The sequence below is a fragment of the Tamandua tetradactyla genome, chromosome 5, assembly GCF_023851605.1.
Source record: "Tamandua tetradactyla isolate mTamTet1 chromosome 5, mTamTet1.pri, whole genome shotgun sequence".
Lineage (NCBI taxonomy): Eukaryota > Metazoa > Chordata > Mammalia > Pilosa > Myrmecophagidae > Tamandua > Tamandua tetradactyla.
In genome coordinates this window covers 190623312-190648022 of record NC_135331.1, presented here as the reverse complement: position 1 = coordinate 190648022, position 24711 = coordinate 190623312, and the positions used below count along the sequence as shown (strand labels likewise).

Below are 24711 nucleotides of genomic sequence, written 5' to 3'. Positions count from 1 at the left end.
GACAAGCTGTACTCTTAAGTGCCAGCCGCATTGACTATTTGCAATTTCCCAAAGGGCCATTCTCCTCTTACCTCTTTTAAGGTAAACGGAGACAAACCTCTCTCTGCTCAAAGTGGAAAAGGGAGTGGGGAGAAGAGTGAGGAGTGGAAGTTAGAAAGGTAAATGTTTATTTTACGATAAGAAAATCACACTATTGACTACATGGTTTAATAACAAAAATTATTTCATATTCAAACTATTGCTTATTGAAATTCTTTAACTTTGAACATGGAAAAATTCAAACCAATTAAGAATGAAGGTGATGTTCAAATTTAGTGACCTATGTCATGAACGAAAGAGCTCATGTAACTTCAATAATACCTAAAGAATGGTTGGTAAAACGCATTATGTATATAGATGATGGAGTTTTTCTTAACCTCTATGCAAAAATTAGAAGTGCAATGGAAAATGTAATTCTTCCGATCACAAGTTGATGTCTTCCCATGGAACCATCTCTTCTTGGGTTCAAAACAACATTAATTTCATTCCTATTTCATATACTAATGGTGGACACTCAAAAGGCTAGTGGCTGTTATTCTAAGAGATTCCAGACATTGTTACAGATAAACCCTTAAAGCATTGATCAAAGACACACAAGCAGAAGCGCACTACAAGAATTCTTTTTTAAATGTCTTATCAAAGAAAGACAACTGTAAGAAAGCAGCCCACGCAGAGGAGAGCAGAATGAAGGCTCCCGCTCACCTTGCCATAGGTCCAGGGGGAGCTCACACATCTACTTGAAACCCCGGAGCAGAAACACTCGTCACAGCCTTTTGGATTATCCTCCCGCAAATTGAAGAAGCCAGATTTGCAACGGCTGCAGTCTCTTCCTTCGACGTTCTCCTGTGAGGTTTAGAAACAGAGGCTCCCTTCACCATTCAGCTTGACTGTATCTATTTCTGTATGAGGAAAATGGTCTATATGTCCTTCATTTTACCTTCTCAACCGTATTTAAACTATAATGATATTAAAATATTCAGCTCAAAATCTCCTTATGAAGCTACCTCCCCGCTAACCACACTAGTGGGAAAGAATTTTAGACGCCAATCTATTATTCCAGAAGTTACAGCTGTGATCCTCTACACACACGTCAAGGGTGAGGAAGACAGGTCCTGCTAATCTAGTTTTAAGCTTGACTGACTCATGGGGTTGGTTTGATCCACTGTTCATCAAAGAGCCTTCCTTAAGTGCCATACATGCATATGTAATAAAACCAAAGACATCAGGGTAATATGTGGATGTACAGTCCAATATTGGTACTACACAGGTAATAAACTACTTTTCACATTACATGCTAAAACTGTGTCTACTGAAGGCAAGCATAAAAACCTGTAAGAGATTGGAATTAACAGCCATGGTATTTCCCTGGCCAGACCAAATAGAAAATAAGGAACATTTTCCCTGGTTCAGATTCTCATTGTTTCTTTAACACATTATTATAGTCAGTTAATCACAGAATGACATTACAGGAAAAAATGTCACATGGTGACTGTTCTACAGACCGGTTTCATTAAGCATAGTTATGTACACTGAAGAAGTATCTGTTTGTCGGGGTACCTCTAATGTGGACTAAGGTCTGCGAAAACTGATTCTCTAAGAAAAGTTAGGAAGAGTATAAGTTCTCGATTTAAAGAATGGTTCATCTCACCAAAAACATCCAAACGAAAGCTCTTCACTTCCCAGGTAACACACCCTTCATAATTGTGAACAGGTCCTCGGTCAGCATTTTCCCTTCCCCTTGAATTCCCTTCCTACCTCGGTTCAGAAGCTATTCTTTTCCTCAGAGAACTAATGCTCCTCAACTGTGTCCCCACTGTAACTATGATAACCACAAAAAACGCAGCTGTTTCTCCTGAGATTTGTCACTCAAGCTGTACCATAATCGACTTGGAGGTTGAAACCTGGTCTTTCTCATCTTCAGAGTCTCCAAAACGGTAAGAAGTGTTCTTACCACAACACTGAACACCACCTTCATAAAATTCTACTAAATTTAAACTAATCTCCTGGTGGTCATGCTTTGCAAGCATAGCCAAGTGCCATGCACATAGTAGATGTTTAATAAAAATATTTTTGAGTAAATCAACATGGCAGATGACAGGGATGATAAAATATGAGAACATATAGGGGAAATAGAAGAGGAGAGAAAACAGCATAAAAATAGAGTGTTAGAATAAATAAAGAAAGCAGTTCTCTGTGTATCCAAGAGAATACTTTGAAATTAACTTTTTGACTCTTAATTTCATAACTTCAATCACTTTTCCATTGCTGGAGCCTAAACAAGGGGCATCACTAATCCCAGCTCATTTGTTAAACTTTAACATCCTAATGGGGACACACACTGAAGTACTTCCATTAACATTCTTGCTAGCTTTTATTTTAAGGTAGATTTTAGATATTTTGAGACAGTAGATTTCAGCAAAGCAATTACCCCAATTTGAGATCAATGGTGACAAATCCCCTAAGTACCAAAGTTGAAAGCATCTTTGGAAGAGTACGTGAACAAGGGAGATGGAACATCTTTATAATTGTAATTTAGCTTATTCCATTGAAAACACAGTACAGCTGCTCAGTACACTCTGTTCTCACGTGCTTGGTCAAATCTACTCTTCATTTACTCTAGTTTGAAAGCTTCTAATACTATTTTTCTGAGATTCAGACTGTGTTTGGCAATTTGAAATTTTTAGACAGTTACATCAATATGACCTTGAAAAAATGATGATCAAATAATTGCAATATTCACATTATTATAATAATCTTAATAGACACATTAGGATAGGCATTCTAGGGGATCAAAAGATGGGGGGGGTCAATGTCTCTGACTTTAAAAGCCAACATCTAGTTGGGTAAAAAGGTACATTCACAATCAACTGTGATGCCAGGTAGAATATGATAAAAGCATCTCAGAAACAAAGTCAATCGTGGGAACACAGAGGGGGAGTTAGTTAGGAACACTAACTCCTTCTCCGAAGGTGTGGGGCCAGCAGCTTAGGACAGGTGGAATTTGACCTGAAGCTAAAATTTGACTGAGAGAAAGTGAGGGACCCATGTTAGTAAAGATACTGGAACCAACGGATAATTCAAAATGGTAGATGGCTCATTCATTATTTATTCTTTCAAAAATATGGTATTGAATGCTTCTTATATTTCCTAAATTCTAGGAACTTCATTTAATACTTAGGATCCAAAGTCCCTGTCCTTCAAAAATGAACTTTTACAGCTACCCTAAGAAAAAGGAATCTTTTCCCTTAGAAATCGATGTTACTAAACATTATTCAGCAAGAGATAAACCAACCATATACCCTAGGTAATTGTAGTAGTAGGTGAAATGTCTATGAGATGTGGGAGATTGGAAAAAAAGACTCTTGCATTCTCATAATAACCATGAGTAAGTGCCTCCTCCTATAAGAAGAGGGTAACCAAGTGGTTGTTTCACCTTCCTTACAGTGTCAAATCTCTGAAAGACTAATTCAAACTCTGTTACATGTTCTGAACCTAATCCTATTCTACCCCTCCCATGTCCAATTTACTTCAACCCTTGCCACACATGATTATCATCTCTTATGACATTTTCATAGACCTTAAATTTGAACAGCAGGCCAGCTTAATACCACAATTTTAGGTTTCTAGAGTCTGACATTTTAGCCCTGAGGTTATACTTTACTTCTTCTCAGACAGTGGTAGTTCCTAATCCGATTGAGACAGGCTCTTTCAACCAAAAGTTGACTTTTCTTAGGCCAGGCTGATATTAAATAACTACTTCAGGCTAATATTAAATTACTACTAAATAGCAAATATGGTGGACACAGTATTTACTCCTATACCTGTTCCTATGGTCCAGTTGTGAGGACCTTTGCGGCTGGTGGGCCACCTCTGCTTTCTAAGCCTGTCTCAACATGTACTTAGAGAAGATTCCATTTGCCCTGGCCTTCTCCAGCCTCCTTTGAGAGTGAACATTTTTAAATACGTATCAAGCTAATTTCTTACTTAGAGGATTGTGTTTCCTGAATGTTCTTTCAAAAAAATATTACTTTTAAAACAACGATTAACAGAAATCATCACAATTTGATGTCCAATATATTTTATATATTTCTACAGTTTAAAGCACAGAAGTATTGTATGTTCCAGGACTTTGATGTGGCTCATAATTAAGGTCACCCACTTCTATTAGTTTGCTAATGAACCCGATCCTGGCAGGCTGGGTTTCAGTGCTTCTCTGCTTTCCCAAGGGCACAACTGCACTTTGGAAACTTCTCTCTGACCCAACAACCATTGCATCCATGAATCAACTGCTAATTGCACTCCTGACTCATTTTTGGAAGAGATTCTTGATATGAATAGTCCAGGACTTAAATATTTGATACTCAGTTCGAGACCAAACCATTGTCTTTAAGGGTAAGCTCTTCGGGTAATTTAATTTCCTTTGTTATCAACAGCAAATTATAAATAAATACTCTGCACATTATTACATTTCCTTTTCCTCATTATTTCTCTACTATTTATATTACTCATTCATTCATCAAGTCATAGCTGATTCACTATAAACAAGGCATTATAGAGGGGCTGGAGGGAATACAAAACTGCCCTCAAGAGGCTGAAGCAAAAGGGGTAAGAGAATGTACTGCATCCTAACAAGTACAACAAAAGGGAGAAGGAAGCCAGTGCCTAGAGGTCCAGAAAACTCGCTCTGGGCCCACATCAGAGCCCTTCATGGCCCTGCAGGAGAAATAAGGAAGACAAGCCATAGGGATGAGAGTGAAAGATGTATCGCCAGGACTTTATAAGATTAAGATCAGCTACTCCAGAACTGTTCTCTTGGATTGGAGCATTTCCATGGTAGAATACATACTAAAGGTCATTTATTGTAATAAATAAATGGAAAATAAAGGAGCTCCTCAAGGGCGGAGACCATGTCTTGTAACTTTTTATCATCCAACTCAGTCTCTAAAACTCAGACATAAATATCATTGATCCTAAATATCTAATAATTATGGTAAAAATGTTCAACCTCCAGCCTGAATATTATTTTATTCCTGATGAGATTTCTTTTCCCTTTCACTATTCATTCTAGCACTGCTTTGTACGGATTAACATTAAAATTATTGACACATAATTTAACACATTTTTAAAAAGCTGCTCTATCTAAACAAAATGGAATTTAAGCTGGTCCCTCTTGGCATTTCCATTGGGAGGCTCCTGTCAACCCAGTAAATTCATTTTAACACTTAATTTGTTTAGAGGCCATTAGAGACACTTTCCAATTTACAAATTTAATGATAATTTTTGCTCCTACACCTACAAAATAAGGCAATTTTCAGAATGCTCCAGACCTCCACTCTATGGAGATTAATCCTCCCTCATGGGGTAGACTGAGTCACGCGGCCCAGCACAGACTTGGTCTGAATCTGGACCCTCCTCCCGTGGCTGGGAACCCACTGTGGGGAAGACTTCTTGAGGATGGTTCTTTTAGTTCAGGTGTGGCCGAACTGAATGGGGTGGGTCTTAATCCATATGAAGAAAAGCAAACCGAAGTCAGAAATTCGAGAAGGCCACAAAGGAAGAAGCCAGAAGTTGGTAGAAACAAAGGAGAACAAAGGAGAAGACACGAGAGGAGAGCGAGGTCATTGTCCGGCCACAGAGGCAGAGATGCCCATGGGGGGGGGTGGGGGCAGCTCCAGGACACTGCAAGGTCCAGAAGCAAAGCCCTGTCAATATCTTGATTTTGGACTTCGTTTAGCCTCTAAACTGTGAATCCATAAATTCCTGTTGCTTAAGCTACCCCAATCTATGGTATTTGAGAAGAGCAGCAAATTAAAATGCCTTGTATCACCATATCTTCTTAAGGTAAAACATTCTGCTTTCATCGCTGACTTCTAAATAATTACCCTACATTCTACTTTATGTCTATTTCTAAACCATCATCCTGACAGGTTATATTAACAGAAAGTTAAATATGAACTAATAATAGATAATTCTATTCCATTTAAATAATCCATATAATAAGTATGTTTACACTCTTCCGTAATGCCACATTAAAAAGTGTTGTAGGGTAAAATTCACTTTAGACCAGTATTTACCAACCTATTTTTTATGACCTATTTTTTTCTATCTCCTTAGAGATTTTTTCTTAACTCCACTAGAAATTTTAATACGACTGATACACTATACATTCAGATGCACTGTATGAATGTTTGCTTATACATAAAAAGAATATTTAATTTTTATATCTTCACTGCCTGTTTTGGTCCCCTCGGGAAGAGACATGTACTTTGACAAATAATTGCGCTAAACACATTTACCTGAGTGCCTAATCAGAAATGCCATGGCCTGCCCTACTAAAATAATGCCTACCACTTTTTTTCTTTTGTGCTCTTTTCCCTTAAAAAAAAAAAATCAAATTAGAGAAGTCTTACCAAATTCTTTCATTTTTAAATTCTTGAAGTCAGACACTACAGGGTTTTCATCAATTTTCTTTTTGCTACAGTTTCTTCAGTACAGTTTCTCTCTAGAGAAATAGAGTCACAATTGTTTTCCTATATTCTTTCTCATGAAGCTGCCTCCTTATAAATTGGGAACAACTTCAGCAGTGCATGTATAACTGTGGCTGTGGGTCAACTGGGAATCCCACTGACAAGGTAATCACGAATATCTCTAGTGACATTTAAGTTGTTTCTTGTAATAATTGCTTCAGGAAATTTGTTGTCATGCTTTATGGGTGTTTTTAGTCAATTAGAGGTTTTCATCAGCTCTGGCCTTCATTGTAAGGCATCCTAACATTAAAAGAAGTTAACAAAAGGCACCATAATCAGTTAATTAACAGCATTTGAGGACTGCTTACTCAGTTACTAAACACAGGGTGCCAAGGCTGGATAATAGATAGTTGATGGGTTAAAGAAGACAGAGAGAAAACAAAACAAATGAAAACTAGCTTTCATTTTTCATAAACTTATCTGTCAATACAAAGGGTTGATCTGTAGCTCTTTCAAGAGACAAATTTCTGTGTGAACTTCTCTTGCTAAAAATCCCACATCTGTAACTTTGACTTACTATCAAACATATAAATTGAAGGCCCTCTGCAGAAATGCCCCACGTTAAACTCTAACCAGTCAATGAGATGAAAAGTCCCAAACACAAATGGAAAAGCAAAGGGGACATCTAAAACCAACACACATATTAGCACACACCATAAAAATCCTATTGTGAACGAGAATGAAAGCTTATCTCTAATTCTGAAAGGCAATATAAATAAAACATGTAATCCAGAAGGTATTTATGCTTGTACTTTATATTTATGGAAGGCTTCAATGTGACAACTATAGCTATAGAGTGTTAGGCAGAAAAGGCTTAATATCACTATTTTGTATATTAAGAAACCCAAACCAGAAAGGTCAAGCAATTGTTAAGTCATGACCATTTTTCAGCTTTCTTTCTTCTTATATTTGTCACTCTGTTAGCTTCTTATTGTGCAATGATGAGGAAAAGATACGGAATCTATACCATCACTGAGGTGAGAGGGACATTACATAGGACTGGAAATTGTGAAAAGAGAGTAAACCAGAAGGCAAGGATGTGACAGGGAATTTCTGGGAAGGTGGGGGTTAAGGGCAGCCTGAAAAATGTCTTGTCCACACAGCCTCAACAGAACCTGTACAAAAGGTAGAAAGAGCTCAGTCCTCAAGGAACTGCAGCCGGGCCGGGACCACGACTCAACCGAAAGAACATCAGAGGGTCAGCTGAGCCAAGCCCACAGCCCTGTGGGTGATAAGATACCCTAAAAACACAAACCCAAGGAAGATGCAATACAGACTTCTGGATAGTGTCATCTTTTTACTTCACTAGGATCTTTCTATTTACAAGACTTTGATAAAAATAAAAGCACACGTTCCCACTCGGATCAGGGTCTACTCATCTTCTTTATCAGATCCTGAAATCCAGCTGACTTTGAATAGACACTGTCACACCAAACAGATGGCAAAGAGCTGGCTTCCCACATGTGGTCCATAAAATAAACAAATACCAGAGTCCAAACAGCATTTACTTTCATATCACTCGACCCGTAACTTGCTTCTTGTGTTTCATGAGAAGAAGCGGAACTTTCAAAAATGACAATAATTGCATGAAGACCTATAAGCATTTTTGCATGTTGAGTATAATGAGGATAGTAAGCATTAATATCACTGACTAAATCAGGACATTATAGGAAATCATATATGTAAAGATGGTTAGCTGACACTGTATTCAGTTAAAGAAGAATTTCATTTACCTCTTTGTAAACCAGGAAATATTTTTCTTTCAAATAAATAAATTTTATAATAGGAATTAGTTCAAAGCATTTTAAAGGTACACATAATATGACATATCCATTAACCACAAACTAGTTGTAAGAATATATTAACAATTTTTTCATGTTTGCATTAGTTGTATTTTAAAAGAACTGAATCTTCCTTTACTTCTGTTCTATTTTCTTTCCTCTTTCTTTAGAGTTAACTATTATCCTGAAATCAGTAAAAAATGTTTCGGTATATTTTTTAAAAATTGAATTCTATATGTAGTGTCCACAAACAATATAGAATTTTTTTGTTTTAAAACTTTAAATAAATAGTTACGTAAGGACATTTGCTTTTTTGTTTCACTCTGTTTCTGAAAGCTGATGTTTATATTCGTAGACCTATTTCATTCGCTTTGTTTCTTGTATCAGGTTATATTAATAAATTACAACTTATTTTATTTATTTTTGTATATTTACATGGTTTATTGTTTTCTCTGTAAGAAGTGAGTGTGTGTTAACATCTTTTATAAATGTCTTTGTACATATTGCATGAATTTCTTTAGGGCAAATATCTAGAAGTGGAGTTGTTAACTCACAGGGTTTTGGAATCTTCGATGATAGTAGATAATGCCATATTGTCCTCCTAAATTCTGGTGTTAATTTGCCCTAAACATAGTAATACTAAACATTTCCATAGCCTCAGACGCTCACCAGCACTTGGTATTATCCACACTGTCCCCATTTAAAGACTTATTTTATGTTCTTCAATAATCTTTTAAGACGATAGCCCTTTGGAAACATTTATTGCTAGGGATCATAGTTTTTGTCACATGTAAATATTTTTATTACATTTTCTAGTTGGTTGTCACTGGTTGTTACTGCTTTTTATAAATTGATCCTTGTATCCTGCAAGTTAGTGGAATTCTCTTCTGGGTTCAACATTCTTTTTACTAAAGTACATCATTTAATAGTTGTTTCAATAAAGTTGTGCTGCAAGTGATAAAAGCAACAAGCTGACTTTTCTATCTACTTTTAATTTTTTTTCTTTTTCTTGGCTGGCATGAGTTGTGGTGGTATGAAGCTCTGCTTACCCTAGAAAGACATGTTTTTAAATCTAATCCATTCCTGTGGACGTGAGCCCATTGTAAGTGGGATGTTTTGATGAGGCTACGGAAGGTAAGGAGGAACCCACCTCACGAAGGATGGGACTAAATCCTGTTATTGGAGTCCTTTATTAAATGGAATGAATGCAGAGAGGGAGAAAAAGCCATGGATCCAAGGAGCTGAAAGCAACAAAACCCAGAAGAGAAGGGAGAGACCAGCAGGTGCCACCATGTGCCTTGCCATGCGGCAGAGGAGCCAAGGATCGCTGGCAGCCAGTCTTTGGGGAACAAGCATCGCCTTGGTGATGCTTTGATTTGGGCATTTTCCTGGGCTCTAATCATAAGCAAATAAATTCCCATTGCTTCAGCCAAACTATTTCACTGTATATGCTTTGAACAGCCTAGGAAAATAAAACATCCATTTTAGGCCCTGGTAGTGGATTTTTCCTTTTCTAATCTTCAAATGGAGGATGCATACTTTTCTTTACTTCTTGAAAATTCTCTTCAATTATTTCTTGAATATAGTTTCTCCTGAATTGGATCTAGTTGTTTCTTTGGTAACTCCTCCTAAACTTATGTTGAATTTTATCATCTTATCGATCATATCTCAACATTTTGTAATTGTATTTCTTTACCTTCGTTATATATGTGTGTATATGTAATTTCTTGAAGTAGATTACATTGGCTTTTTTCTCAATTGGCCTATTCTTTTTTTTTTTGATAAAGTGCCTCAGGTTTGTGTTTATCTCTATTTTTTCTTTTTTATTTCTAGAACTTAATAACCATATTTAATTTTATATAATTTCCTTCAAATTATCCTATTATTTCTAGTTCTTAGTGTACAAGTGTTCTGCCTTTCGTGGCTGCTTCCTTTTGTAGCTATTTTATTTTTTTCATTGCATTGCTTTATTGTGAACCCAGTTCCACCTGAAGTTGTATATTATTTTTCCTGTGGTAATGCCATTTGTCTGACTTATCAAAGAATTCCAGCGTATAAAGGGAGAATAAAATCGACACCATACTCATGTGACACACAGGTTTTAGGACTGGATTCCTATTCAAAGAAGAGAGAAAGTTTTCTAGCTGCCTTTCCAGGCTTGCAAGTGGAATTTTTCTATCTGCCAGGTCAGAGAGCACTGCAAGACTGCAAAGTGAAGGGGGGTTAGCCCGAACTTCCTTCTGTAAATATAAATCCGGGAGTGTCAAGTCTTGGTGAAGGCATTTAACCCTAAAACTGAGTTCTCCGTGAGGACTCATCCCCTCCCCCCAACTCCACCCCACCACGATCCGAGTTGCACAGGTTTTTGCCTAAGCCTATGTTTAACTTGGATTTCTCTTTTGAGTATGACTCTAGGCATTTCTCTTTTTTTCCTGAATTCCAATGTTTACAAATTTATTTGCTATGTTTTATCCAGTATATTGACATATTTTAAATGGGGGAAATGGAAAAAGTGGTATCCATATCAGCTCAGGTTACATTTTATCAGAATATCAGTCATTTAATTTATAATAGAAAATAACTTAGGCCCAAGCTTCATGCAAAGAGCCTCCTTAAAATGTCTGCATATGTCAGTAAATGAGATATTCCTTTTTCATGAAAATTATCCAAAATCTATTTTATGTTATAGTTTAGGGGAATAAGTACGCAAATGTTTATTGGTTAGCATACACTTAGGTTGACATTATTTTACATTTAATTTATATTCTTTTTATTGACAAACACATAGTTATTCAGTTATCAACTTTGATATGACTATATAGACATATTAGTACATATTCTTTCTATCTAGCTAAAAATACGTAATGTTCTTTAAATTTAAGTCTACGGTATCTTAGCCTTTCTTTGAAGTTGTGCTTTTTCAGTATCATTTTGATATATGTTATTTTTAATAATCGCTTGAGATACCTATGTTAAATCACATTATTTTTTAAACAGAATGAATTGTCAGATTTCTCTGCATTTGCAAATGTTTATTCAGTATTTAAATAGTTGGCATATGGTTTTGGAATATTGGACTATTTGTTATTCTTATACATAAGAGGTTATAGGTACTAAATTATAGTAGTTTATATGCATACAAATTGTGATGTAATTCATATACCATATGTACATAATTTATGATTTTTAAATTGCATATATATTTAATGAAACTTGTTTTCTGATTCTTTATTCTCAAAAATCGTTTAGTGTATAAGAATTTATAGGCACTGATTTAGAATATCACATGGTTAAAAGGCAGTTCTTTTAATGATGCTTTAATTTTTCATCCTCTTTTATGGTTTCTTAATTGCTGTTTTCCATTCTGTGTAGAGCCGGAAGAGGCTCTGCAGGTGGCGTTTTCCTAATTATGGTGGCGCTCGCCCTGCAGCACTGGGTCAGGTAGGGAGCAGGCAGGAGCCCGGGGGCTTGCCCTTGGGTCTCTGCTGATGTTGAAGAGCCCTCCTTCTAGCCTTGCTCACTGTTTTTATCCATGAAAACAAACAAAATTAGGCCCGCCTCTCTCCTTCAAAAGTTACTCTTTTCTTGTGACTATCATGTACCCCCATTCTAGAAGGGCATATGTATGAAAACCTTTTCTTTTTAGTTTAATTTCCAATTCTAGAAACTCGGGCAGTCTCCCGTCCATTTTCAGCTCATGTTTGCCTTTCATTGGAGCAAGCCGTAAAGAGGAGAGATTCCTGCAGACTTTTAGAGAAGGAGTAAGGTTGCACAGGCTGTATTTTGGTAAATATTAGAGAAGATATATTAAGAACCGATAAGATTACCCCCACAGGCCTGGAGGACGGAGAGAGAAAGTGCTCTCAACAGGTACTCACAGAGAACTCGCCATCTTGGGCTCAGGGAGCACTTTTTCACTTTAGATAACATTGGAATGAAATGTACTAGATCTAGAAAATTTACTATATTCCAGCACATGACAACTCTTTACCATGGGGTTGTTAGAAATTCTGCCTGTTTGTGTAGACAGGAGTTTTATTACTGAAATTGTCCCTGATGCAATATAAGCCTATTATATAACTTTTATAATATTAGCTTGAGTTTGAGGCATTCTTGCCCCAATATTTTATAACTTCCTAGTTAAGATCAATGAAATAATAAAGAAAAGACTCAAGAAAATTTCATCCACCATTGAGAAAAAAGTAAAAGAGGAATAACATTTATTTTTTATAGCAATGTAGCATGCTAACATCTAAAATGTACTGTTCAATCTCTCAGTTAATGTGGCTATACATAGTCTAGTCAGAATGTTAGGGAACTGATATACTACAGCTAAAAGAAACCAATTTTATCATTTGAGACTTGTTTTCTCTATGTGTACATACTGCAGGAGTAATGTGTCTTGTGGTGCTAAAATGATGAGCTATTAGCTAAGCAAATACAACAAATATACTCCTGTATGGAAACATTGTACCTTTAAATGATTCCTCTAAGGTGTCTCACATTTTTGGTAATTAAACAGAAGAGCTCAAATATGGTGGATATTTTAAGACCAATCTGGATTCATATTTCAAATTATTTAGAAATCTCGAATGAAAAACTTAGGCAGAATTATTTTCAGTAGATGCAAACCTGTAGTGGATTTGAGTATACTATAGAATACTCAACACTGTAGTATATGTTTCTAAATTAACAGGCTAGATGGGTAATGAGGAAAAATGTGTTTTTGTTATAAAATGGCACAGCCCTCAGGGTGACTTATCTTCTGCAGAGGTGTTTGGACAGACGGCGGTGACTTATGCATGTCCTGCCACAGAAAAGCTGGTGGCACTGAGATGTGTACAGGGGCACCCCACACAGTACACACCGTGGTATTTACAGGAGAGGCTGGTAACCGCTGTTGAATGCCAGTGGACAGAAAAGCCAAGGAAGATGCGCTTCTGTCTCGACAGAGGGACCGAGGTAGAACAAGCAGTGTACCTTGCAGTGGCAGGGCCCCAAACAAGGGTCCTCATTTCTGCTCCCAGCGGCGCTGCAGTTGCAGGGCTGACAGTGTGGGTAGCCTGTGTAGCCCCTGGAGCAGCGATCGCAGCTCACTCCCCCAAAGCCAGTTCTGCAGCGGCAGGATCCAGGGGCAAGACCTAAGGAAACGTGGTCACATGGCGACATTCTCAGTACAAATCCATGACATAGTTTCTAAGGCTTAAGTAAACATGCCTTAAAACTTCCATTTGGACATACAAATGAGATACAGGATGCATATCTACAAGGCAAAGTTAAAACTGATGGGTGTAGGGTTAAATTAGAAGCAGGTTGCTATTTGCTAACATAGTATGTTCTAAACATGTACATATTTAAAAATATTCAGAATGAAAAAAAATCAAATCTCAACACATCTACCATAATGAAGGTTACAGGAAGATTCTAACAGTCATCAAGAGGCATTTCCATAAACTTTAAGGCTGATGATACTGAACCAAACCTGCCCGCCAGACCAGCCCAAGGTGGGAGGGAGCTGGGGGGGAAGACAAGGTACATAACCACCAGCTCAACAGTGACAGCATGAGTGCTCCATGGCCAGCAGTGTCCCACCAGATGTCAACTGCTAAATATCCAGGTGAATGACATTCGGGGAATAATTAATAAGAAATAGAGGAGGAAAATGAGAGCAGTTTAAATTTCTTTTTTTTTTTCTGCTTCACATGGAAAAATGCAAAAGGCATTTTTTAATCTTGTCCTTGGTGATTAGAAAATAGAAATTAAATGAAGTAGGAATAAATACCAATTATTGACCTTTTAAATCTGGAAAAACATAATATCAAACCAATAAAATATAGTCCACTCAAAAAAGGAAATGAGGGGTAGGGAACAAGAGAACATTATGGTGAGCTGGCATAAAACAAAATGAAGGAAATAGCCTCATGCATACATATATAAATGAGCTAAAACAGTCTTACTGTTCCTTCTAAAATCATGTACATGTAACACGCACAAGAAATACAAAAAAATGACAAGAAATATTAAAATAAAAACTGATAAATATACATTAAGAAAGCATATAGAAAAGAAAAACAATGGCAGTACTATTAATTTAGGCCAAGGAGAATTCAATTGACATAGATTCAACAGGACAAGCCAACATTTTGCATTGATAAAGGTATAATTAAAAACACAATTTAGCAGTTATTATGTTTATGCTCCAAATAATCACAAATTACAAGTAAAAAATATATAGAGATGACAAAAAGAAAAAATGAAGGAAATAAACAGAAAATTCACCAAAGAAATACATTTATATTTCTTTAGTAATCAGGTTAATGCAAATGAGACACTGGAATATCATTTTCTACGATGTGGCTATGCAATTTGAGTAAGAACCCTGAACCATTAAACCACATCTTAGACTCTTTCCTAACAAGATCATCAGGCTAACCACGAAAAAAAAGAATATATATATATATATATATATATATATATGTAGATACAATCCAGTTTTGGAACTCAGTTCTATACTGAATAGATGAAATTATAAGTCTTGATTATTCAAGTCAGAAGAATGAATTATTGGCCTAGAACAGAATATAGGTGCAAAATTTCTAAAAAATATAAACATGTTGCTAACAAACATCCCCCTGTGGGTTGGAAGATCAGTGGAGAGTGTAGGGATAGTCCTTTTCTCACCTGCATATTAGATGAGAGTCTAAATTTAATAGACCTCGCAACAGAGATTTAAGCTTTTTATTTCACATGACAAAGATATCTCAGAAGAGCTACATAATAAAAATATAGAGATGGATGATGGAGAGAAGGGGGGAGTAGTATGAATGAAATATTTTTGTCTTTCAAAATAGAGTCAGTAGGCAACATTTAATGTTTCTAGAATAAAAACACTAATGATAATATGATTTCAATAATGGAAGCAACTCTAAAAATAAGTGAATGAAAGAAAAGGCTTAATATGGTTAAATTTGGAAATGCAATTGAGGGTTAATGAGCTGAACAGCACACTATTGCTATTTATTTTATTCCCTGCCTTACTGTTAAATTTTTATTTTACTATATACTGTGCTTACAATAATTGAAAAGTATCTGTACCCCAGGGTGTTCCTTAAACACTGGTTACAATAAACAAAAATTAGAAACATGCTCAATATCCATAAAAAATTGAGTGGTCCTTAATTATGGTGCACTCATGTAATTATACATTAACCAGGTACTAAATCACATTTTTGAAGAAACATTTACTAGAGATGGAGAAAAACATCCCATAACATTAAAAGGAGCAAAATTAAAAGTGTCTTAATGTATTATGGCAAAATATACAAAAAAGTATTAATAATGGTATCTCTGTTGAATTATCACTGCATTTTATATTCCTTTTTTTTCCTAAATTTTCAATGGTAATATATTTATCCTTTGAAAGGAGAGGAGTTAAATGATTCTACTGAAAATAACATTGTAGTTCAGTTGTTTCTACAGAAAGTAAAGGGGTCATTAAAGATATATGTGATCTGGGGAGTATGGGTAGTTCAGTGGTAGATTCTCGCCTGCCATGTGGGAGATCCGGGTTCGATTTCTGGCCCATGCGCTACCCCAAAAACAAACAAGTAAACAAACAAAAAACCAACCAAACAAAAAAAAAATCAACAAATGGTGCTGCAATAATGGGATAATCACATGGAAAAAGAATGAAATGTGACCCTGAAATACAGCATACAAAAAATGTATATATGTGATTCCAGTAATATAAATTTAAGCATTGAAATATACCAGCTTTCTAATCTTTCAAGATTTAAGACTGTGAGGCTCAAATTGATAATTCTACAATTCCATAAAGAAAGAAGGTAAGTTAAAATGCATCAAAGAAACATTGCTAGTCTTTTAGCTCTAAAGTCACTGTGGGAAAAATACCTACATTGCACCCAGGATTAATTTTTAGCCTTTCCAAAGAAAATAATCCACTCAGAGATATGAAGAAACTGTTCCAGATACATTCTATGAATTTTCTACTTAAACTTGGGGAGCAACTGCCCTGAAAGTAGCTTTCAAACATTTTATATCATGGAGTTACATTGGCATTTGATTCCTCAGTGTTTGGCATTCACCGTGAATTTCATGCCTCAAAGTGAGCATTAGGTTTAAATCAGTACCAGCCTCTCTCCCTTCCTTACTCAGTCCTTTGAGTACACTTCCTTCTTTCTATGTTACTGTCAACATCTCATCCTCATTACTATTTGATTACCTCTACTCTTTTTTTTTTTGCATGGGCAGGTACCGGGAATCGAACCCAGGTCTCTGGCATGTCAGGCGAGAACTTTGCTTGCTGAGCCATCGTGGCCCACCCTGATTACCTCTACTCTTGTCACTGCAACACACACCTTTCAATGAACACTGCCATTTTACCGTAGAAACCACAGTGTAATAAAGCAACGTAATAAATAACAGGAAGCATTTAAAAATTACATACAAGACAGATTTGTGACTGACCAGAAGTTTAGATAGATAGATAGATAGATAGATAGATAGACAGGGAGATAGTGTAGGTAGACAGATGGACAGATGGATGGATAGATGGACAGACGAGATGGATGGATAGATAGATCTGTAAAACAAATGACTAAACTCTTCTTGCTTTTAAAGCATTATGATAAAACAAAATTAATAATTTGGGTGAATAATAAACTGTCCCCTGGAAGAAACACTGGTGGCTTAAAAGTAAATCTATTATACGAATGAAAAATACTACAAACTTTTCCCTGGAAACAACCGTATTTGGCAACTCTCTACTGCAGCCTTACCTTGTGGAGCGTGTCTCTCATCCTTGACGCAGACTTTATCTAAGGAACCAACTGAGTCACAGTGACACGGCTGACAGGGCCTCGGGTAACTTGGAGATACCTAACAAGATGTAGTAAAATCTTTTAATCAAGTGTAATAAAAGCACTAATGTTTTCAATTCAGAAACATTTTAAAGAAAAATGGATATATACTAATGATAACACATAGCAATAAATTATTTTGAGAAAAATTATAAGAAATTTCCTTGCATATATATTCGCAATTTCTAAAAAGTAATTTCTTCTAAGAGTTTATAAATTACAAAAATCATCTACCAACATTTCCACTTCCTAATTTACTATACAAATATTCAAATATATACACAAAAGATACAAAACTATACACAGAAAATGTAATAAAAAGGCAAACGTTTTTGATAAGACTAAGAAAACTGACAAATCCCCAGCAAAATCAATCAATAAAAGACAAAAAAATGAACAATTTTGGGAATTAATGAAGAGGTAATAGCACTGAGACTACAAATTATAAAAGGACAAGGGAATATTAGAAAAACTTTATGTCAATCAGCTTGACAACTGAGATGAAATAAACAAACCCTCTGAAAACCACAATGTATCAAAACTGATACAAGGAAAAATGCAAAACCTAGTTGGCCCTATATCTATGGCAAAATGATATTCCTTATCAAAGTCTTTCTCATCAAAAAAACCAGAGGCCTAGATAGTTTCACTGAGGAATTCTCACAAATGCATTCATTCCAATGTTATACAAATTCTTCTGAGAAACAAAGGAAAAAGAAACCTTCCTAGCTATTTTTTTGAGGTCAGCATGCGCTGCTAGATAAACCTGGCAAAGACATTACAAGAAAACAAAATTCCAGACCAATACAAAAACTCTTAACCAAATATTAGCAAACCAAACCATCCAATATCTAAAAAAGATAATATATTATAACTAAGTTTTATCCTAGGAATGCAAGACTCAATATTAAAAAAAAAATCCACTAATGAAAATTCACTACATTAATAAGAAGAAAACTGATGTGTTTATTTCAGTAGATGTGAAAAGCATTTGACAAAATCAATATTTTTTATTATAAGAACTCTCAGCAACTTAGGAACAGAAGGGAACTTCCTGAATCTGATAAAGGGTCTCTGTGGAAATTCTACAGCTCACATAATACTCAATGATAAAGATAAGATATTTCCTTTGACGGCCGAGAACAAAAGCAGAGATGTCTGATCTCACTGTTTTTATTTAACATAGGCATACAGATTAGAAAGGAGTAAACCTGAATTTATTTGCAAAGAACATAACTATTTATGGTAAACTTCTAAAAAGTCTAGTTTAAAACTAGTTGAACTAAGAAGTGAACTTAGCATGGGTATAGGACAAAGTCAATAAAGTAAAATATTTTATATAATGGCAACAAAAAATTGATTACTTAGTAAAACAGTTTTTAAAATAGTACAAAAATTAAATGTTGAGGATTAAGCTTGAGAGACATGCAAGATCTTCAGACTGCAAACAATGCTGTGAATAATTAAAGAAGATAAAAATAGACGGTGGGGTGTGTTACGTCCATTGATTGGAAGATTCAATATTTTTAAGAGATCAATTTTCGTAGATCCTATACAACAACGCTTTCTAATATTTTCTGTAATTGACAAGTTGATTCTAAAATACGTATGGAAGAACAAAGAACTTAGAAGCCCCAGAACAATCTTCCAAGAGAGAACAAGGTCAGTGCACTTACTTGAACTGAATTCTGGGCTTACTAAAACTAAAGCAATCAAAATGGTAAGATATCAGCCTAAGAACGGGCTCACGATCAGTGAAAGAGAAGAGAGGCTTGAAAGAGTGACTCACATTATGTGACCATTAGATTTTCAATTAACGTTCCAAAGTAATTCAAAGGAAAAAGGAAAGTATTGTAAACAAAAGTTGCTGGAACAACAGGTAAACCATGCTAGCTTCAACCCTTAACTCACACCACACACAAAAGTCTTGTCAAGATGGGCCATGATGCTAAAAGTTAAAATTATAATGTTTCTAGAAGAAAACAGAATAACATCTTGACATAAACAGGGCTTTACTAGAAAAGATAAAGGTATGGCCAATAAGCATATGAAATGAAAATTAAATCCCTACGAGCGCCTCACTAGATTGGCTAAAATGTAAAAAGACAGTCAATGCCAACTATTAGAGACACTACAGAACAGCTGGGATTCACACACATTTTTGGTGAACGTGTAAAATGTTATTACTAACGCAGCAAACAGTTGGCAGTATCTCATAAAATCAAACATACACTTATCCTGTGAAACAAGAATTCTAGTTCTCGGTACTCACACAAGATAAATGAAGTCAGACCAAAAAAGACCTGTATACAGATGGCTGTAAAAGTTTGCCAGAAATTGGAGAGACCCCAAATGCCCATCGACAGAGAGACATGCAACACACCGCAACCTGAATAAATATGAAGACGTTATGACGAGGGGAGGACGGAAGACACAAAAAGAACGGGTATTGTAAGATTTCATTGTCACTGTCAATAACAGGCAATTTATGTTCTAAAAAGAGGAGCAGCGTCGCCTTCAGTGGTGGAGACTGACAAGAATGAGGCACAAGAGAACTTTCTGGAATGTCGGAAATGTTTTATATCTCATCTTTAAATATCTGTGTCAGTTTCCATTACAAAAAGCTACTAGTCATTTTTTTTAGAATTTGAAATCCTACTTTTTAGAGAAACAAATTTATTTTTCTATAATGTACATCTCTGTGTGAAAAAGTCATCATAATGCTCCATAAGAGAAAAAAAGCATACTTTACCCCTTTGGGTCTGAAGAAGCCATCAAGACACGTCTCGCAGTTTATACCGGCAGTGTTTTGGGTACAATTCATGCAAACACCCCCTCCGATGTACTTTCCCTGTATGTTTAAACTCAGATTTCCTCTGTCAACATTTTCATCATAATAGCATTCTTCAGCTTTCCCGTGACAATTGCATGCTGCATTGGGGAAAAATATATTAGCAAACATTAAATTCAGGTTTCAGTTATATTTAAAATCATTTTCTTTTATACATTAATAATATTTTTATATACTATTTTTATACTTAGTGTGTATGTATATAATATAAATCATTACAAAAGTTCCTAGAAAGTATTTGGATTTATTGGAGGTATAACCACATTCAAAAATTTTAATGTAAGTTATAAGAATTCAACCATATAAATTAAGCTGAACCATGTGAAATTGCTGATATTTTAACAATTTTGACTTGTAAAAATATAAGTTCCTATTATGACAAACAATAAATTTAGAATGATGACACTGAATGAGTAACAGCCAGATAATCTGTAAAGAATAATTACCATACGCAAATCTCAGTATTAGACCTTATGGGTGAAAAAGGCTGTATAGGACAGAGTCCCTTTCTTTTACTACTAATAATGACTAAAATTTAGTTAGCATTTTTAAAAGTGCCAGGCTCTTTTCCAAGTGTTTTGCCACTGTTTTAATCCTCAAAATAGCTTTATGAATTAGGTGTATTATTAACCTTTTCATATGTTAGGAATCTGAGGTCAGGAGAAATGAAGCAACTTAGCATGTTCAGGATTAGAAGTCAAACTCTAAAATCAAGCTCCAGAACTTTCATTGCTAATCACCTGCCATAGTTCCTCGGGTTTTGGTGAAAGAGATAAGATACATGATGGGTGCCAGGAAATCAGTAAAAAATGGGAGCTGGTTCCCTTAGTGCCTGTGGTAGTTAGATTCAGTTGTCAACTTGGCCAGGTGAAGGCACCTAGTTCTGTTGCTGTGGACATGGTTCAGTGGTACATGAACCTCATCTGTTGCTGATTACATCTGCAGTCGACTAGGAGGTGTTCCTGCTGCAATGAATGACGTTTGACTTAATTGGCTGGTGCTTAAATGAAAGAACGGAACGTAGCACAGCCAAGCAGCTCGGCATTCCTCATCTCAGCACTCGCAGCTCAGCCCAGGCCTTTGGAGATGCAGAAAGGAATCACCCCGGGGAAAGTTGTTGGAACCCAGAGGCCTGGAGAGAAGACCAGCAGAGACCATTCTGTGCCTTCCCACCTAAGAAAGAACCTCAGTGGAAAGTTAGCTACCTTTCCTCTGAAGAACTAACAAAATAAATCCCCTTTCATTAAAAGCCAATCCGTCTCTGGTGTGTTGCATTCCGGCAGTTAGCAAACTAGAACAGTGCCTAAGAGCACACTGTTCTGTACCAAACAGTCTTGCAGTTGGCGTCCTCTCCACTAATTGGTATAGTCTTGGGACTTGAGCTAGTTTTACTAAGGCTCAGTTTCCACATGAAACCTGAGGGTGGTCAATAGTAATTACCAGATCGGGATATTTAAAAGTATCAAGTGAGATAACACATATAAAGTGACTAGCAGCATGCCTTAGAAATAAGTTGTCAAGTGATTTTTTCTCTCCCCTTCCTCTCCTCTTCTTCCTCCTTACTGTTACACCTCTTTCTTCTCTTCTTCCTCCTCCTTTCCTTTTTCATGATAGATTATAGTAGTTCAGAGACGTGAACAATCACTTTCTCCAGAAAGGACTGGGTAAGGTGCTCAGTAATGGGTGGAATTGAGATTAAGATGGGGAGGGACGAGGGAAAAGAGATTTTAGGCAGGGTCTCCTCCCTACCTCAGACTTCCAGATCGTCAGTTCTGCTCCACAGGTGCAGAAGCATGTTGGACATTTCTTCGATCTTCTTATGTGCATTTCCATACATACAAGTGTGTGCATACATGCACAGCTTAATCTTTTTTATATTCCAGAGGGAGACATTTACATGCTGCTCTGGTTTCGTTTTACCAACAGTCAATCTGAGCTCTTTCCAATTTAGCCTAGGCTTCCCCTAATGCTCTAAAAGAGTCTTCTTGAATGCCAGTGCCATCATTTATGAGGCCCCTATTAATGGGCAGGCTGAGAATGTGTCCAGACTTTCGCTGTTACAAACAGGCTGTAACGATCGGACCTGGAGATGCTGTGGGTGGAGGGGCTAGCGCTAGATTGCTTCTCACGTGCCAGCCGAGTGGCTTTGAGGAGGAACTCAACTCATTTTCATCTCCCATGCTTGCTTTGGAAGGCAAGATGCCTAGCAGAATGGCTTAGACACAGAAAATGCTCAGCTCGATAAACAGCAGTAGCAGTTGTAATAGCAACTGAATGATTGTGATAAGGAGCACAACAGCCCTTGTATACAAATTTCTTCACAAACCTTTTATATCTTCAAAAATTTCCCTCTAAAAATGCTCTAAAAGATTATTCTCCCTACAACAGCCTCACTGTTTCCCCAAAGTCTCACCGACACTGTGTATTATCAAACTTTCCAATACAATTCCTGGACATAGTAAGCATTCATGTATTTATTGACTGAATGAATACTTTGATAAATTAAAATAGCTTTTTTCGTTGTTTTAATTGGTACTTCCCTAATCATGAGTGAGTATAATAATCTTTTTATATTATAAATAATTTGTTTTCCTAAAAATGCCCATTTTGTCCTTTGCGCATTTAAGCATTATTAATCATTTTTCCTATTGATTTGTAAGATTTCTTAATCTGGTGTTGGACATGTTTTATATCACATTGTTGCAAATACTTTCCCCAATCTAGCTGACTTTCCATTTACAATAAGTAATTTTGTTATACGACTGGAGAGTTTTCAAACTTATCCTAGGGAACACACAGTAATAGGTATAGACTACCAAGCATTATAAGCAGATTTACATCTCTAGAACAATACACAGGAATTCTTAAAACCCCTGTTTATGGCAGGTTGACTTCCGGATGACAGGTAAAAAGAGGTTCTTAATTGAAACCCATCCCTGTGGGTGTGAAGCACCGTAAACAAGACGTGTTGAATCAGGAAGGTGTGATCCACCTGAATGCGGATGTCCAAATCCTGTCGTGACACGGCGCAGAGGAGACCCGGGGGAAAAGTGAGGGCTGGAGGACCACGGGCCCCAGAAGCGGGAGGGGAAGACCCGGCTGCCTGCACTGCCGGTGACCAAACGCCCCGACCGCGCGGCCCCGCCAGCCCCGAGCACCCGGGCGGAGCTGGGCCTCGGCGAGCCCCAGTTTCGGAGCCTTCCCGGCCTCAAATCTGGGAGCCCCTACGCGGCCGCTGGCCTGGCCAGCCCGCTGCAGGGCACCGAAAGCAGCTGAGAACGGAGACGGCGCGGGGAACGTGCACGGTGAGGTCCCTAGTGCCGGGTAAGTAGCAAGAACTTATGCTTACGCTGTTAGAGCGAGTGTCGGTGCCCAGACGTGAAGTAGCCGACCCCGCGCGCGCAGCCGGGACCCCCACACAGCGCCGCGCACCGCCGCATACCTCCGCAGCCGGGACCCCCGCGCACCCCCGCGCACCCCCGCATACCTCCGCAGCCGGGACCCCTGCGCACCCCGCACACCCCAGTAGCCGGGACCCCAACACACCCCCGCACTGGGACACCTCCCCCCACGCACAGCCCCGCGCACCCCCGCAGCTGGGACACACCCCCACGCACAGCCCCGCGCACCCCTGCAGCTGGGATACCCGCCGCCTCCCGGGCGCGGTCCCGAGCCCCTGCCCGCCACAGCTCCAGGGCCACAGCCTTGGAGAAGGGCTCGGCTCCCCCGGAGCATCTTGGCTGCCTCGCCAGCAGCGCACTCATCTGCAGGACGCCCTCCATGCTTTTAGCTTTTAGAGGATGCTCCTTAGCAAAGGATCAGCAGGGGAGTTACCAGCCTCTGCTCTGTAAAGGTAAACTTCACCTTCAGCAAGCAGGCTGATGAAATTCCAAGTTAAACTCAAATGAATTAGTTGGTGATTATTCATTTTGCAGAGGGATTTGTCCTGTCACAGACGGGTTTTTCTAAATATTAAGGCAATTGGCATGCAATCCAACTTGGAAAAGAAAATTTTCATAGAAGCCTTCCACAATGCATGCATTGCCCAAAGCACCATATTTATGAAAGGTTTTATGGCTAAGACCCGCCTTTAATTGCTTTTTTAAAATATTTATTTTTCAATTTGGAAATGCAGCCTTGCATCTGCTCTGCAAAGCAAAAAATAATTTTCATAATCCCACTATTTTTAAAATGCATGCAGTAGCAAGTGAAAATCTTTCTCACTTCTTGTAGCCACCCCATTGCTAACAAGTTTCCTCTGTCCTGTTGTTTTCTGTGTCCAAACATCTCTATGCCAGTGGAGAGTGGCGAAGGATCTTCAGACCCACTTGGGCAGGTACCAAAGCTGTAACTGTGCAACGAACTCTCAGAAACAACAGGAAGAGTCCCTGACCTCACATGCCACACCCCTTGTGACTTTGACATTCCACCAGCAGAAATGAAATGTAATTAAATTTAAAGAGGCTCGAAGACAAATTGTGTCACGTGTCATTTGATTTAAGTTCACCCTTTGGAACAAATATCTACTTTTTAGGGGTGAAGTTTCTGAGCCCCTGTGGGACTGGCCCGAGGGGGCAGGTCACTGAGGAAAACAAAGTCCAGGTGTCCCAGCGCCCTCCAGAGCTGGGGGCAGT

At 37.5% G+C, this 24711-nt stretch overlaps 1 protein-coding gene across 3 annotated transcripts in view; it reads right to left on the bottom strand.

Moving 5' to 3' along the window:
• Positions 1–24711, bottom strand: part of LAMA2 (laminin subunit alpha 2) — a 546302-nt gene that overhangs the window by 298802 nt on the left and 222789 nt on the right. For all 3 annotated transcript variants that reach the window (XM_077162869.1, XM_077162870.1, XM_077162871.1), the window contains exons 8-11: positions 19979–20157; positions 17146–17245; positions 13328–13488; positions 742–882 (exon numbers count right to left, since the gene is read on the bottom strand). In XM_077162869.1, the coding sequence (XP_077018984.1) occupies positions 742–882; positions 13328–13488; positions 17146–17245; positions 19979–20157 (581 nt within the window). The remainder of the gene's footprint in view (positions 1–741; positions 883–13327; positions 13489–17145; positions 17246–19978; positions 20158–24711) is intronic.